Consider the following 16,967-nt stretch of genomic DNA (forward strand, 5'->3'; position numbering starts at 1 on the left):
GGACGTTTACATCTGCGAATGAAACAAGGGCAAGTGTGTTTGACATCGTGTGGGACGTGGCAGATGTCCATTAACTTAACACAAAGGGTAACACCCGTACGTAGAACTACCATGGCTAGATATTCAAATTCTAAAAAGGTGTCCATATTTTGTTACATTTAAAATCATGTCTACTATATTCTACTATATGCACTCAAACACAGCCCGTGAAGGCCAGTGCAACATCAGCAACACTCAATGAGAATGTATTATTCGTCCCCAGCAGATGTTTGTTTGTTGTTAAAAAATTAACGCCGCAAACAGCAATATTCTAGCTCTATGACGGCGGTCTGTGAATAAGCGAATCTGGAGCCAGACCACCATATGCTGTAGTAGTCGCCTCTTACGACTTGCATGGGCTGCTGGAGACCTATTCTCACCAGCAGATGTGGTTACATAGAAGGGCTCGGATGAGTCCAAATTTACCTCCCTGGTACTCGACTCCCTATTACCCGACCCGGAACTCCTTTAGAATACAGTACCACAAGTTATCGAGACATCTGGCGTAGGCCACATGTTTCAAAGACAAGCGACCAGTTTTTGTATGTGAACTCGCGATCTTCGGATTGTTGGCCCGACAGCTAGCCTAACTGACTGAGCTACGTCCACACTGTGGAACTTAGTGCAAATTTATCAAGTCATGCCTGCGCCCTTACGGAACTGAACGAAAAGGGTTGAATAGGTGACGGACACTTACGAAGGTTATGGGTAGGCATGGTGTCTCGTGACTTTAGTCTGCAGACACTTACGAATGATCCTGATGCCATTTGGCACACTCTTACCATTCCACAATCTACAAGATAGCAAGCAGTGAGGAATGAGCTGATATGGCGCGAACTGAAAATGTCTCCAGGGATCAGATGTCGAACTCACAGGAATGACATGGTATTAAATAATTTGTCGGGTGATTTTTGTGACAGAAAAGTGTGGTAGGGAACACTGTAAGGATGATGTGGATAATAGTAAGGAATGAGGGAGGCATGAGCTTGGCTTGTGACAACACAACGGTAAGTTTGAATCAGAACTGAAAAAATGTAGCTGGGGCAAGTGTCTTGTGTGAATGTTCCAACGACACAAAACCAATTCAACCTTTTTATTCAACGTTTTTGTGTGAAGTTTATTAGAAGCTGCTATAGAATCTATAATAGCCACTAATCGTAATGATCGTAAAAGGGTGGTTGATCGCAAAGGGGATCCAAGGGCTAAGGATAAAGTTTGGGTAATCTTATAGCCTCCAAACGGGTACCTAACCCTGATGATTGTAAAGGGGTGATTGATCGTGAAGGGGATCCAAAGTTAAGGATAGAGTTTGGGGTAGCCTACCCTAATACTGGCAACATTTGGATGTGTTCAGCGCCAATATAATATCCCTAATAAACTGTATTCTTGTGCATAATAATAAAAATTAATGAACCGAAATCAAACGTGTATATTAGTTCCCATTCATAACCATTTTAGCCACTTGCATTCATCTTCCCGAGGCAAGACAGTTAACTGACTATAAACGTCCAAATTCCACCCTTGCCGAACTTGGCTGGAATTCCTGGGCTCGATCGTAGCGCCACCAGTGGCTATTACGAGTTATGTCCATTCAATGCCTCTCCCATATGGACTAATCATATTGCACTTCTCGTATCACATGCATTTGCTTCAAACAAAATGGTGGCTCCCAGTCAAGATGATCTGATCGACCATCAAGATCTATTTTGTGATAAAATGGTTCTTACTTCGCGAAGTACATCAAAACATGAAAAGATTTGGAAAATATCTGTTGACAACGAGTTGGCGATGCACATGCTTTGCAAATCCTGCAATCGACCGAACTCTGCATGACAGTTTACGAACCGGATTTCGATTTCGGTGCAGGATTTTGATTGGACTATGCATAGACTCGTTAGCCCAGCCAAAATGTAACTCCATAATCCCAGCCCAGCTTTCGTAAACTAGCGCTTGCTATAAAATGCCCCACCGCAGGCTATATTTAGTAAACAAATTTTCAACTCTCAACACAGTTTGGCATATTCAATGACATTGTGTGAGGAAATGATAGATCACTGGGAGGAGCTTATGCACACTCGATGACCCCTGACGTAACAGGGCATTGTTTTGCCAGTGTGACTGGCAACAAAATACCACAAATTACGTCATAGGGTAATGTCACATGTTTGAAAGTTTGTGGTACTGTATTCTAAAGGTAGGCCCCCGACCCTACCCGGGTACCAACTGTCGGTCTCAAGAGTTGAGCCCATAATGTCAAATTAGGAATTGTTTTACTAGAGCCCTGGCAAATGCTACTTAGAAACTGTAAAAACGATCAGATCATGCATACACTGAATATAATATCTGTAATGTAAAAGTCAGAAACAAGACATGCATAGCCAGAAAGAAATGCAAAGATAAGCGACTGTTATTGTTATTGTATTTAGACAATATCCTATGTCCTACTCAGTACTCACCCGACCCGAGTACCTGACGTACCCGTCCCAGTCCTGTTACATAGACCCACTCACTACCATTGTTTTGTTTTTACCATCTCTCTCAACTCCTAAAGAATATCTCTCATACATGGGGGTTGGGGTTGGGGTATGGGGGGTCGGGGTTGGGGCGTTTGTCAAATCAGCACCATGCCAATGTAGTAAACACTGAAGACCTACATCACTTTGGGCTTTCCTCCTCATGGTTATGACACACAGTGATGTACAATAATCTTCCAGGATGAAATAAATATACAAAACTTACTCACTCGCTCATTCATGTGTTTGTAACAACCAATCAAAATGACAAGAGTTGGGCATAGATTTGTATTGGAATAGTGTGATTCAAGAGTTGTGTCCCCTGTACAGAGTTTCAATAACCAGTAACATTTGATTGAACTGCTATTTGTACTAAATGTAGAGCCATTTTTTTCGAATCAGCCTCAAAATAAAACTATGGGGGTGTAGAGGTTCAGGGTACTTATCATAATAGGATGTATTATATACACTGGATTATGGATAGACCTATAATGTTTAGGAAATTAAAAATATAGATTATTTCTTCTTTTGTAATGCTGAGATTTATCTAGACCTGTCCAAGGGCCAATAATTGGCCCGACGTCGATGTTTCATTGTATCCTGAAAACATGAATCCTTGCTCACAATTTCGATGACTGGATTGTCTGGTCCAGACTTGATTATTTACAGGCAGCCATTATATAGCTGTAATATTGCTGAGTGCACCATTAAAGAACAAACAGACTATCAATCCATAGTGTAGCTCAGCAGTGATGGTAACTCTCAATATCTGAACTTGTCATTGATAGTTCAATCAACTGTGTAGCTCAGCAGTGATGGTAACTCTCAATATCTGAACTTGTCATTGACAGTTCAATCAACTGTGTAGCTCAGCAGTGATGGTAACTCTCAATATCTGAACTTGTCATTGATAGTTCAATCAACTGTGTAGCTCAGCAGTGATGGTAACTCTCAATATCTGAACTTGTCATTGATAGTTCAATCAACTGTGTAGCTCAGCAGTGATGGTAACTCTCAATATCTGAACTTGTCATTGATAGTTCAATCAACTGTGTAGCTCAGCAGTGATGGTAACTCTCAATATCTGAACTTGTCATTGACAGTTCAATCAACTGTGTAGCTCAGCAGTGATGGTAACTCTCAGTATCTGAACTTGTCATTGATAGTTCAATCAACTGTGTAGCTCAGCAGTGATGGTAACTCTCAATATCTGAACTTGTCATTGACAGTTCAATCAACTGTGTAGCTCAGCAGTGATGGTAACTCTCAGTATCTGAACTTGTCATTGATAGTTCAATCAACTGTGTAGCTCAGCAGTGATGGTAACTCTCAATATCTGAACTTGTCATTGATAGTTCAATCAACTGTGTAGCTCAGCAGTGATGGTAACTCTCAATATCTGAACTTGTCATTGACAGTTCAATCAACTGTGTAGCTCAGCAGTGATGGTAACTCTCAATATCTGAACTTGTCATTGATAGTTCAATCAACTGTGTAGCTCAGCAGTGATGGTAACTCTCAATATCTGAACTTGTCATTGATAGTTCAATCAACTGTGTAGCTCAGCAGTGATGGTAACTCTCAATATCTGAACTTGTCATTGATAGTTCAATCAACTGTGTAGCTCAGCAGTGATGGTAACTCTCAATATCTGAACTTGTCATAGATAGTTCAATCAACTGTGTAGCTCAGCAGTGATGGTAACTCTCAATATCTGAACTTGTCATTGACAGTTCAATCAACTGTGTAGCTCAGCAGTGATGGTAACTCTCAATATCTGAACTTGTCATTGATAGTTCAAGCAACTGTGTAGCTCAGCAGTGATGGTAACTCTCAATATCTGAACTTGTCATTGATAGTTCGGCGAAACCGCATTATCGGTGGCTTGAGAAGGGAGCTAACTCCGTTTGCCTAATCGAAAGTTTGAGGTGGGCCCACATTCGAAACTTAACGCACTTGTTGTTGAGAATATGTACAATGTAAACTAACCCGCATTACGAACTGCTATTTTGTCTATTTAAAATAAGTATTATGACTTAGAATTGGATTAGAATGAACAAATGCGATGACAATACAGCAGAACTCACTTCTACGAACATCGCCAAACTAGGTCGCGGGGTCATTAATATTCATGAGTTATTCCTTTTATGGAACAAGTTCTCGGAAAAGTTTGAGGCTTGTATCATGACTGTCATGTCCGAGATCAATTCAAGTGTAGACATATTTCCAGCGGCAAACTTGTCATCAGATTGATGTGTTATACTGGAAAAAGTAGAATGAGTGGTATTGCCTCTGTAAATTTAATTTGAAGTAGATCTAAGTTTCTTGCTTTGTAACTATTTTTGCAAAACTAGTATGGTCAGCTATGATGACGTTGTTCAAACTTCAAAGACTTTGCGTGCATTTATAAAGATATTTCCCATCAATATTTCAAAATGAGAATAATATATAATGTCACATACCCATGCAAATGTGAGCCCACTTGTCTAAATGACTCAGTCAACCCAATGAAGCCCAGCGATTTACAAATGTGGGCCCACCTGTTTCGATCACTATAAGACGGGAACAATGTGGGCCCACATTTTAGAAAATGGTTATAAGTAAGCCAGGCTAATGAAGCTTAGCGATTCATAAATGTCGTCTCTCCTGTTGCAATCACTATGACGGAAGAACGTCTTCCTACTAGGAGATGTACAAATGTGGGCCAACTTGTTTCGATCACCATATATGACGGGAACAATATGGGCCCACATTTGAGAAAATGATTATCAATATTTAAGTAAAAATTTCGCGATTAATAAATGTGGTCCCTCCTGTTGCAATCAATATGACGGAAGAACGTCTGCCCACATTTAGGAATTGATTATCAGATCTAATTAAACAACCTAACGAAGCTGGGTTATATACTAATGTGGGCCCACTTGTTTCGATCACCATATATGATGGGAACAATGTGGGCCCACATTTTAGAAAATGGTTATCAGCACTAAACCAATCTAAGAAGATGTACGGCTGGAAACATAAATATATAATGCATTCAAACATTTAATTAAGAATACGTTTTACCTTAGGGATTAGCTGGGCATTTAATAGCTGGACCAACAACGTACAGCATGACTGACGCCATTTCTCGCAAATACGAAAACAACAGAGATAGCTCCCGTTTGAATTTAGAGTGACGTCCCTTTCCCAATATGAACCACTGATAATGCGGTTTCGCCGATAGTTCAATCAATTGTGTAGCTCAGCAGTGATGGTAACTCTCAATATTTGAACTTGTCATTGATAGTTCAATCAATTGTGTAGCTCAGCAGTGATGGTAACTCTCAATATCTGAACTTGTCATTGATAGTTCAATCAACTGTGTAGCTCAGCAGTGATGGTAACTCTCAATATCTGAACTTGTCATTGATAGTTCAATCAACTGTATAGCTCAGCAGTGATGGTAACTCTCAATATCTGAACTTGTCATTGATAGTTCAATCAATTGTGTAGCTCAGCAGTGATGGTAACTCTCAATATCTGAACTTGTCATTGATAGTTCAATCAACTGTGTAGCTCAGCAGTGATGGTAACTCTCAATATCTGAACTTGTCATTGATAGTTCAATCAATTGTGTAGCTCAGCAGTGATGGTAACTCTCAATATCTGAACTTGTCATCGATAGTTCAATCAACTGTGTACCTCAGCAGTGATGGTAACTCTCAATATCTGAACTTGTCATTGATAGTTCAATCAACTGTGTAGCTCAGCAGTGATGGTAACTCTCAGTATCTGAACTTGTCATTGATAGTTCAATCAACTGTGTAGCTCAGCAGTGATGGTAACTCTCAATATCTGAACTTGTCATTGATAGTTCAATCAATTGTGTAGCTCAGCAGTGATGGTAACTCTCAATATCTGAACTTGTCATTGATAGTTCAATCAACTGTGTAGCTCAGCAGTGATGGTAACTCTCAATATCTGAACTTGTCATTGATAGTTCAGCGAAACCGCATTATCGGTGGCTTGAGAAGGGAGCTAACTCCGTTTGCCTAATCGAAAGTTTGAGGTGGGCCCACATTCGAAACTTAACGCACTTGTTGTTGAGAATATGTACAATGTAAACTAACCCGCATTACGAACTGCTATTTTGTCTATTTAAAATAAGTATTATGACTTAGAATTGGATTAGAATGTACAAATGCGATGACAATACAGCAGAACTCACTTCTACGAACATCGCCAAACTAGGTCGCGGGGTCATTAATATTCATGAGTTATTCCTTTTATGGAACAAGTTCTCGGAAAAGTTTGAGGCTTGTATCATGACTGTCATGTCCGAGATCAATTCAAGTGTAGACATATTTCCAGCGGCAAACTTGTCATCAGATTGATGTGTTATACTGGAAAAAGTAGAATGAGTGGTATTGCCTCTGTAAATTTAATTTGAAGTAGATCTAAGTTTCTTGCTTTGTAACTATTTTTGCAAAACTAGTGTGGTCAGCTATGATGACGTTATTCAAACTTCAAAGACTTTGTGTGCATTTATAAAGATATTTCCCATCATTATTTCAAAATGAGAATAATATATAATGTCACATACCCATGCAAATGTGAGCCCACTTGTCTAAATGTATACCAGTCTAGACTAACACTGAGTCTATGAAATCATTTCTTCAAAATAATTGTGATATATTTTTTTCAAAAGAAACTTTCCTCCTCTGTTGTTTCCATATGACATCAATGAAACTAGACTTGGTTTAGTTTGATCTTATGTCAGTCCTGTAGTTAATGATAGACAGCCTCCATGGTCTAGAGGTAGAGCGTCCGCCCGGAGAGTGGAAGGTCCGGGGTTTGATCCCCAGCCGCGTCATACCAAAAGATGTTCAAAGATGGTACTTGTTGTTACCCTGTCTGGCGCTCGGCATTAGGGGGCTAAAACAAGGACTGGTCGGCTCGGAGTCAGTATACTGTGTCTGAGTGGGGTATTCATGTTAAACTGCGGCATGGTATCTCAGTGAGCTAGCACTATAAATTGGCATCAGTCCGGACTAGAACAAGCAGACGCACGCACGCACATCGCTATACAAGAGTGATATTCTTGGACGCGATGTTAAACCCAATTTCACCTCACCTAATGATACCCTGATTAAACATAGTAAATTCAAGTTCATATTTCCTTGTTTGATAGTCAGCGTTTGAAATGTCTTTTGCTCTCAAAAAGCCAGGTGATCTGGTGGTTCCTGAAAGTAACCAGCCTGTCTTAAAAGTTGCTGGTAAAAACTTGCTTGAGTAGATAATCATAATTTTTCTCACATTTACTCTACCTTCTGTTTTTAACATTTACAGCTTTTAACTGCAAGTTTTGCTCTCAGATAGGTGAGCCAAATATCAATGTCTGATTCCAAATAATCACTGTCAGTGTACAGGGCTGGAAATTGACATAATTCCACTTTTCTGAGACTAGCAAAAGTCATGAAAGACTACCACTTATACCATTAGTCGGAGTGAGTGAGTTTGGTTTTACTCTGCCTTTAGCAACATTACAGCAGTATCATGGCGGGGGACACCTGAAATGGGTTTCACACATTGTACCCATGTGGGGAATCGAACCTGGGCCTTTGGCGTGACGAGCAAACACTGTACCACAAGGCTACCCCACCACCCCACCCTCAGTTAGAAGGCAACTCTGTAGCAGAACATGTGTGTGGACTAGAGAAAATAAGTATTAATTTCTAAGCATGGTGTACCAATTAACCTTTCTCCTTGACAGTCAGACACGAAGGAATACATTTCACCTGTCCCAACAGATATGTTACCAGCCACAGAAAAATGGGCAAGCAGCTATGTCAGACACCGATATGAGACTGGTGGTGGTACAGTTAGAATCATAGATGGCACAATTAAGATATGTCCCTTGTGCCAAAAGGGCACACCTAGAAATCAAAAATAAAATTATATAAGTAATGATGTGTATTATATGGAGCGAGTGATAAATGTTCTTTTTTCATGTTTATGCAGGTAACTTGAACAAAACAAAGGAAATTATAGGAAAATGATGAACATATGAACACCCTTGATGTTCAGTAGAATTCAGAAAATAATCATTGTATCAGAAACTTTAGATGGCGTTACACTTTTATTGCAAGCATGCAGTTCAAAGATCAAAGGATGTTTTGTGTGACAAGTTAACTTGTAGAACAATCATATTTCCGGGACTTGTCGCGGTTGTTTTCAAACATAATATTAGGGCTCCATTCAGCGATAAACTGTTGATTATGCTTTGAGAACCATCAAGTACAAATGAAACATGAACAACAATACAATCGGGTTGGTGTAAAACTTTGAGTATTAAGAATGAACATAAATTTGGGGAGCGATGCATTACCACACGCAGTAAACGAGTTGGAACTTTATCGAATGGCGCAATAGTGAGGGATCACTGTATTATCAATCTAAGGGAGACCGAAGGAGGACAAACTTCCTAAATTCCATCTGATTGTCCAGCTCATAGTCTCCTGCTTAAGGGTCCAGAAAATATGGTTGTTGGACAAATAACAATGTTGTTTTTTTATCAAAAGCGTTTGTGTTGTTGGCTCACTTTAATACCAAATTGCAGACCTGAACATCTTCCTGATGTTCCCTGTGGCACACATTGAAACAAATACCCTTCTAGAACTGATTTCTTTTACAGATTGACCGTCATCTATCATCATGCGGATGAAGGAAATTCATGCAACAAATCATCCCTAGGAAATGGTTTTTGCGACCATTTTCACCATTTCGAGAAAAATGAGCCTTGCTCTGCGGGTCAGATTTGTGCCCCTTGACAGTTGCTTCCTGACTATCCTGCCAAGGTTGTTGAGACAGTCTTCTAGGTTGCCTGTGGAATGTACAAATGGATCCTCTCAAAATCATTCAGAAGCGTCAAAGCAGTCTGAACTGGAGTACAGGGCCTCCTTCTTGTCAAAACATTTTCACCTACCTCAGAAAGAAATGGAAAATTTCTTGAGATCAAATTTTCAAGTATTCTCCATGAGCAGGGGCAAGTTTCAAACTTGTTCTTTGCTTCTTACATCTCGTGGGGTAACAGCAAGGGAAATGTTCAGCTACCCAAGTGTATTCAGATGCAGTGTTTCCACACTGAAAGAGCGCATGGAATCATTGCAGAGGTCAGGCATGCAGCCAAGGCTCAGTCTTGTCACCTTGTCAACATCCAAGTTCAAGACACGCGTGAATAGACTGGTGATTGATAGGAATGCTGAGCTGGAGTTCAAAGATCATGAAGCTTTGTTAAGCAGTTTGTTAGAGTGCTCACGTGAAGAAGCCGCAGCTGCCCTCAAGGACCGTGGCTGGTTCAGAAAATCAAAGCTTCTCACCTTGAAGAAGAATATTGAGATCTTAAAGAATTATGGAGTGCCAAGTGAAGCAATACTGGAACGCTTGTATGTTGTTATTAGTTCCCATAAAACTTTAGAAGAACAGTTGACAATTTTGAAAAAGAAAGGAGTGTTTTACCCTGAGTACCCTAAAGCTTTCATGACTCTAATTCAGTCAAACAGAGGTGACTTCCAGAAGTGTTTGAACAACCTTTTGGTGGATCGAGAGATCCTTCGGGAGGTTAACTGTAAGAATAAAACTGATTATGTTCTAACCCGTCTTGACTGTACCACTGAGGACTTAAACTATATGCTTCAACAGTACAGACGTCTTCTCACTGTCAATGTGCCAAAGTTGAAACAAAATTTGGACTTCCTCTTGAATGTCTGTGAATTAAAACCAACAGACATTATGAGAAATGCACTGGTACTAGGTTTTGGGAACGGTACATTGCAGGTGAGGTATAAACTGCTGGTTGATCAACACATTCCAGTGACAGCTGCAATCCTTAAAATGAGCAAGAAACGTTTCCGACAATATGTTTACCAGTAATTCTTCTTGCCTTTTGCCTGAAGTTTCAGGTTGTTGATGTGTATTATTGACAACTTTTAGGGAGAGCATTAGGCTACAGATTTAGTACATTTGATTTGCCATGACTTTGGTATGCATGACACAAGCAGGTTTCTGAACTATATCATCTTGAAACCATTAAACATACAAATTTCAGACTTGAGGCCAAACTAATTATTAGCTTTCCAGAACCAAAGTTTTATGGATCTTCAGTCATTAACTTATGACCTCAAAATTCTCGAGGGGGCACGGGTGGCCCAGCCGCCTAAGGCGCCCCGATTCGCTGAGCAGAGTTGAGTCCCCTGGACACGCCAAAAACTTATGATTGTGGGTTCAAATCCCGGTTCACCCGGGATTATGTTTCTAGGTTTGTCAACACCATACCCGTGCTCGTGGGTTTCACCAAAGTGGTAAACGTCTGAGACCTGCATCACTTCAGGCTTTCCTCCCACATTAAACTGACATACCATGATATAACTGGAAAAATGTTAAACCCAACTCACTCACTCAAAACTCACGATACATCTGGGATATAGATGGTGTACCCTAACACATTGGGTCTTTTCTGAAATAGGCTGCAGAAATAAACCAACAGCATTATTTCAACACTTTATTTTTTGGTAACAGTCATATTGTGAAAAATATTAAGATCTTACATAGCTGAACCTATTATTATGGTGAGTCTTACACTGGGACTTGACCACTTAATAAAAAGATTGTCCCAGCAACCTAAACTGGGTGTGAGAGTATGTTATGTTTGTTGTTAAATGCCACATTTGGCAGTATTCCAGCTATATGGTGGTAGTCTGTAAATAATCAAGTCTGGACAAGATAATCCAGTGATGACATCATGAGCATCATGGATCTTCGCAATGACATGCATCAACCAAGTCAGTGAGTCTCACGACCCGACCCCATTAGTCGCCTAAAAACATGTTCTAACCCGTTACTTAATAGATTGGGTAGTCTGATTCCATGACTTGGTTGATAGTGTCATTGCACCCCAATGGCATGGATCATTGCTCACACTATCAAATACAGGAGTAGTATAGGTAATGGGGGTTCTGCTGCAACTCCACTGGAGCCAGATTTATATACCTATACCACCACTACAGGGGAAATTTTTTATGCATAAATGCTATTGTGATTTAACGATAGTCATAAGTCGTATTAAAAGAAACATCAATATTAATTAATAATGAATAAAATTTACTATACCCCATTAGGATATTGGAAAGGTATAGGAGCAATACAAAAATTAGCCACCGTGGCTAAGGTGTCTAAAGATGTGGCCAAGCATTGGCTAAAGAAACTAGCGATGTGGCAAATATACTTACCGGCACCGCATTATATACCGAGGAAGAAGTTTGATATTTTTAAGACAAATGAAGTTCATCAGGCTGACCTCTTTTTTCTTCCCCAAGATAAGGTAAGACCCAAAACGTATAAATACGCTTTAACCGTAGTGGATGTGGCTAGTCGATACAAAGAGGCAGAGCCATTAACCTCGAAAGATTCAACAGAAGAAGCTAATGCACTGAGTCGCATATATTAACGCGGACCACTAAAATGGCCTAAGCTATTTCAAGTAGATCCTGGTCGCAAGTTTATGGGATCGTTAACTAAACTGTTAACAAAGCATGATGTCAAAATTAGGCGTGGTGAAAAAGACGCCCACCGTAGTCAAGCTATCGTCGAAAGATTTAACCGGACATTAGCGGCAAGTTTGTTTGGCTATCAGTATGGGATCGAAATGAAATCGGAACGATTGAGATCAACCGAATGGGTGACACGATTATCAGCTGTTGTATCAGCGCTGAATAATGAAGTAACAAGATTAATCGGGAAGAAACCATCCGATGCGATTAAAATGAAATCCGTGACTTCCGAATCCTCAGCGCCGAGGAGAGGCAAAGAACGAAAACTTCCGGATAGAGTAAGCGTAAGATATTTATATCAGCCCGGTGAACTCGAAGGAGGCCTACGTCGCGCAACCGATCCGATTTGGTTCCTCAAGACATATAACATTAGTCGATTGGTTATGAAAGAAGGAGAGCCTATCTTTATTATCTTAAGATGGACCGGGCAGGGCATTTGTACGAGAAGAGTTGCTCATAGTTCCCGACGATACAGTATTACCACCATTACCATAAGCATAGGTAGTTACACCATCCTTATCAATCCATCTCTTTGGGGGATAATGATGTTTTGTTCATTCTTAATCCATATATCCTATGATTGTAACTTCTTAAAGAGTTCATCTCATGTTTGAACGTTCTACCATTGAATAATGATTCTTTATACTGTTCATGTTTGATATGCTTTTTTACCATATACTTCCTAACCCATTAGCTTTTCTTATCTCCCCACTATCGGACTTCTTTATAGAATACGTCTTAGGTCTTAATCCGACATACTCTGCTATAGGAGTCCCAGCACATTCATCCTAATACCTTTTTATTTACTACGCTGTGCAGTGGATTATCTTTTGGGTAATCGCTCTTGTCGTACATATCTATTTTTTCTGCCATATCTTTATACACATCCTCGGTTTGCATTTCCATCAACCAAGAATCTGTGTCGGTATATAACACCTCGCATCTATCGCCATACTGCTTCTTAAGTTCATTGTAATAGAAGTCATACATTAAGTGTTTTGACAAGTCAAGAATACTCATACCAACGTACACTGGTCTGTTGAATTTTATATTACTCTTCTGCATATGCAACGTGGCTAAGTCGTTATCGAATATCTTGCTTCTGTTAAAAGCTGGACTGGCTATAAGTTTCCTGAGTCTTTCTTCCTCATTAGATCTGACTAATTTAACATCAACACGCTTCCTTAGATTCTCCATAACCCAAATACTGAGTTATTCATGAGCTTATATAGATTCTTTTCAAAATCGCTGGAAGCTATCTTTCTTAAATCTGTTATCAGCCTTATATATCAGGGATTTGATCAAACTTTAGAACTCTGTGTATTTTCTTTAGTTTCATACCTAACGATAGATATAACTGGAGATTTCTGTAGTGAACTATATATTTTGTCTTATCCAACAAATTTGGTACGAGTTTTTCTACGTTAGCTAACCTTGTATTACCCATCAAGGAGTGTTGATATTACGACATCCAATCTTTATTAACCATTAATCTTTCGGGAGATAGTGGATAACTGTTATGGTTTTTATGTAAGGAACTTGGATATTCCATGTCAACTTCTAGTATGTACCCTTTATTCGCATCATTCACTTCGATATCATCCACATCGATCCACTCAAAACCACCTGTGGGTAAAAGTTGAATCATAGCCCATCCATACAAATTGTTGGTGTCGAGATATAATATATGCGTGTCGGGTTTACTCGGATCATATCCTTCCACTAATTTATTATTAGCCTTAGAATACCTTTTCGCCGTCATCGATATACCACCTCTTAATCCTTTCTCAACAAACAAGTGCATATCGTAATCGTTGAGTAATTTTAGTTCTACACTGGTCTTCTTCAACAATGCATCCCACGATAGTCCGGGACTGGAATAGTACCATGCCGGGTCCAAGCCGTATTGTTCTAAACATGTCTTTCTAAATATCTCGAATATATCGGTGAGTAACAGTACATCGGTTTTTAAGTACAGATCATGATAAGCACCTAAATTCTTAATTTATCCCACACAGTCAGAGCGCGTTCATAATCGGCATCGGTTATTTTAGATTCTGTTAAGTTACTATAGAATGATTCAAGAGGTGGTAATTTAGTTTTGTCGAATCTAGACCAATCATCCATATATTTGTAAGGATATACACCTTTTCTCAGCAACAAATGACGAGTTAACCGATTGGTATATTGATTTGTTATTGCAAAGTCATCGGGATTGTTCGCATTAGCTAAATTGTCCAGGGAAGATAACAGAATCTGTACAGAGTCTATGAATCTAAGTCCATTACTTTGCTTTATTCTGGTTTTCCCATCCTTGTCCGTATAATGTATCATTTTAGTCAACGAGAACGATATGTATTTTTCCATATTATTAGGAATGCATGTTAAGCCGCCGTCGGTCTTTGGGATAGCTTGCATAATGAGATGTGAATCATATCCTCTATGTGTATGAAACACAACGGGGATGGGTATTGTTTGAGAATTCATTTTTAGTTTCAAGTTACACTCGTTGTGCGCGGCTCCCCGATAATTACCCGTGACATGGCAATGATCTCTTACGGAATCCCCATTCAAGGGTTTATTATAAACATGACAACTCTTTGACTTCTTATAGGCCCTCCAATCATCCCTGGTTGTACACATGGATTTCTTACGCGATAAATTTTCCCAGATTATTCTCTCTTCATTTTGTAGATATTCTAGGAACTTTCCCGCTGCATCGGGACCTCTGTAAATCACGGGCGCGTTTGTTTTCCCATCATACCTTACAACTATATATCCAAACCAACAAGGAACATGTTCTTGAGTTTTGTACGTAAAACTACTATCAGTATAGCGTTCAGTATTTTCTATAGGTTTGATAAGTGCTTCGAAGTCAGCGTAAATTACATACGGTACTGGCATTTGATTACAATAATGTTCAAATTTTAATATATTTTTCCCCTCTTTAGGCATATCAATCCTGATAGCATTCTGTCCAACACCTATGCAGTCTTCTTTATGCGCTTCTAATAGATCTTGTCTGCAGTACCCATGAAGGCATCTTTCGCAAAAATATTTCTTTTCCTTATGTTTTGTTTGATCGTATAATAGCCTGTTTAAACTCTTTATCCATGTATAATGATATTTTCCATCTTTTTCGATTAGAAATGAATTGATTCTGGGAATATGTTCTGGAGCAGAGCTTATCCTGTGTCAAACAATTCCTTTAGAAGAATGTCCGAAAACAATTTTAGCTAAATTATTTTGCTTTTCCACCTTATCAATTTGTGAGATTGGTGTAGGTTCGTCTATGCCATCAAAGTTGAGTCCATCGTTTTGAGGACAGCTAGAAGGTCTATTTGCAATTTTAGAATCTACAGGGAACAATGCAGATCTTATCATCTTTCTTAAACAGTCATCAGATTTATTTTTTACATTAATTATGTCTTTTTTCTTTTTATAATGCGGGGGTAAATCTAAATAAGATCCACCTTTGAAAGGCATATAATTTGATATATCTAAATATAAACTATCGATTTTATCCACACCTCAACCCGTCCAGCGTTCTAAGGTTTCTTGTATCCTCTGCATTGATGTATCTAATGATGTGCTTCTAGTATCGGATTCGGTTATAACTTCTTGATTGCTACGGAAATATGGCTCGGTATATTCAGTGCTATCGTCTGTGTTACTTTTACTCAGTGACATTTTAATCATCAGCTGGTATTTTATACTATGTAAATCATCTAACTCCTCGTTAATTTTGCTCGATGCGATGGGCTTAACATCATTAATATCCATGTTGGAATTAATATCCATCTTCCAACCTATTAGATATTTACCAACACCGGCTGTGGGTACAAATTTTAACTCATCATCAGATTATTTTTTTTTATCATCGAGTTGATTATTATCTAGTAAAGCGATCAATTCAGCTTTTCTCATTCGAGAATAACCTCTCAGCCCACTTTTTTTTGCTTGAGCTTTGAGTTCTCTAACAGTCTGGGGTTTGTTGTATTCCAAACCGAGTAAATCGATCAATTCAGCTTTTCTCATTCGAGAATATCCATGTAGACCATGTTGTTTTGCCAAGGCCTTCAACTCTCTGACAAAAACCATTGTGATTTAATGGTATATGCAAAATGAGTCAAATCTCTAAGTGGTTGTTTTTCATATATCTAAATATGTATTCTCTCCAACCTATTCCTCTCGTTGATGTAATCTCTCTTCCTAGCGTTAATAATCTGGTTCCTGACCCTATCAGCACCGTGTTTCTTACATAAACAATAACGACCTTTGACCCTTATCCCGCACACAGAACATGTATAGCTAATGTTTCCCTGTCTGATGTAATAAGAGTGGATACCACAGTAAATACCCACAGAACGTCGGTTGTACTGAATCATATCATTTGTCTAAATGCAAATCACATCTCCCCTGGTGAGTCATAGTTGTCATTGCTATTTATGGATTAGTTGATACGTAAAAGGCCATAGCTTATGTGTAGCCAAAAATAGACAACAGTCAGCCTGACATAACTTAACAGCCAGTCAGTGCTGTTTATAGATTAGCAGTCAGAGTGACATGGCTGATAGATCATTGTTTATGCGTAGTTATTGTATAACCTAAAATAGCCACACCAGTCAATCCCAAAGCTATAAATGCTATCTCTCTGTTTTTTTGTTCCTCTGATCGTGTATAAAACTGACTTATTGTTGGTCTCTGTATTGGGTCAAGTTTTTTTCCATAAACGAGGAAGTATTTGTGCATGGTAGATTCAACATCCTTAAATGTTTGAATTGAATGTCCTTGCTTACGCAGTTCTTCATTAATAAAATCTAAT

At 39.0% G+C, this 16,967-nt stretch overlaps 1 protein-coding gene across 1 annotated transcript; it reads left to right on the forward strand.

The window, feature by feature from the left end:
* The first annotated feature begins 5 nt into the window (after positions 1 to 5).
* Positions 6 to 11,217, forward strand: LOC139478248 (transcription termination factor, mitochondrial-like). The gene is made up of 2 exons (XM_071260670.1): positions 6 to 96; positions 9,229 to 11,217. The coding sequence occupies exon 2, from the start codon at positions 9,291 to 9,293 to the stop codon at positions 10,464 to 10,466; it is 1,176 nt and encodes a 391-aa protein (XP_071116771.1). The 5' UTR covers positions 6 to 96; positions 9,229 to 9,290; the 3' UTR covers positions 10,467 to 11,217.
* Positions 11,218 to 16,967: the final 5,750 nt, after the last annotated feature.

This window comes from Haliotis cracherodii, unplaced genomic scaffold (assembly GCF_022045235.1).
Source record: "Haliotis cracherodii isolate W230 unplaced genomic scaffold, xgHalCrac1.p SCAF_1, whole genome shotgun sequence".
NCBI lineage: Eukaryota > Metazoa > Mollusca > Gastropoda > Lepetellida > Haliotidae > Haliotis > Haliotis cracherodii.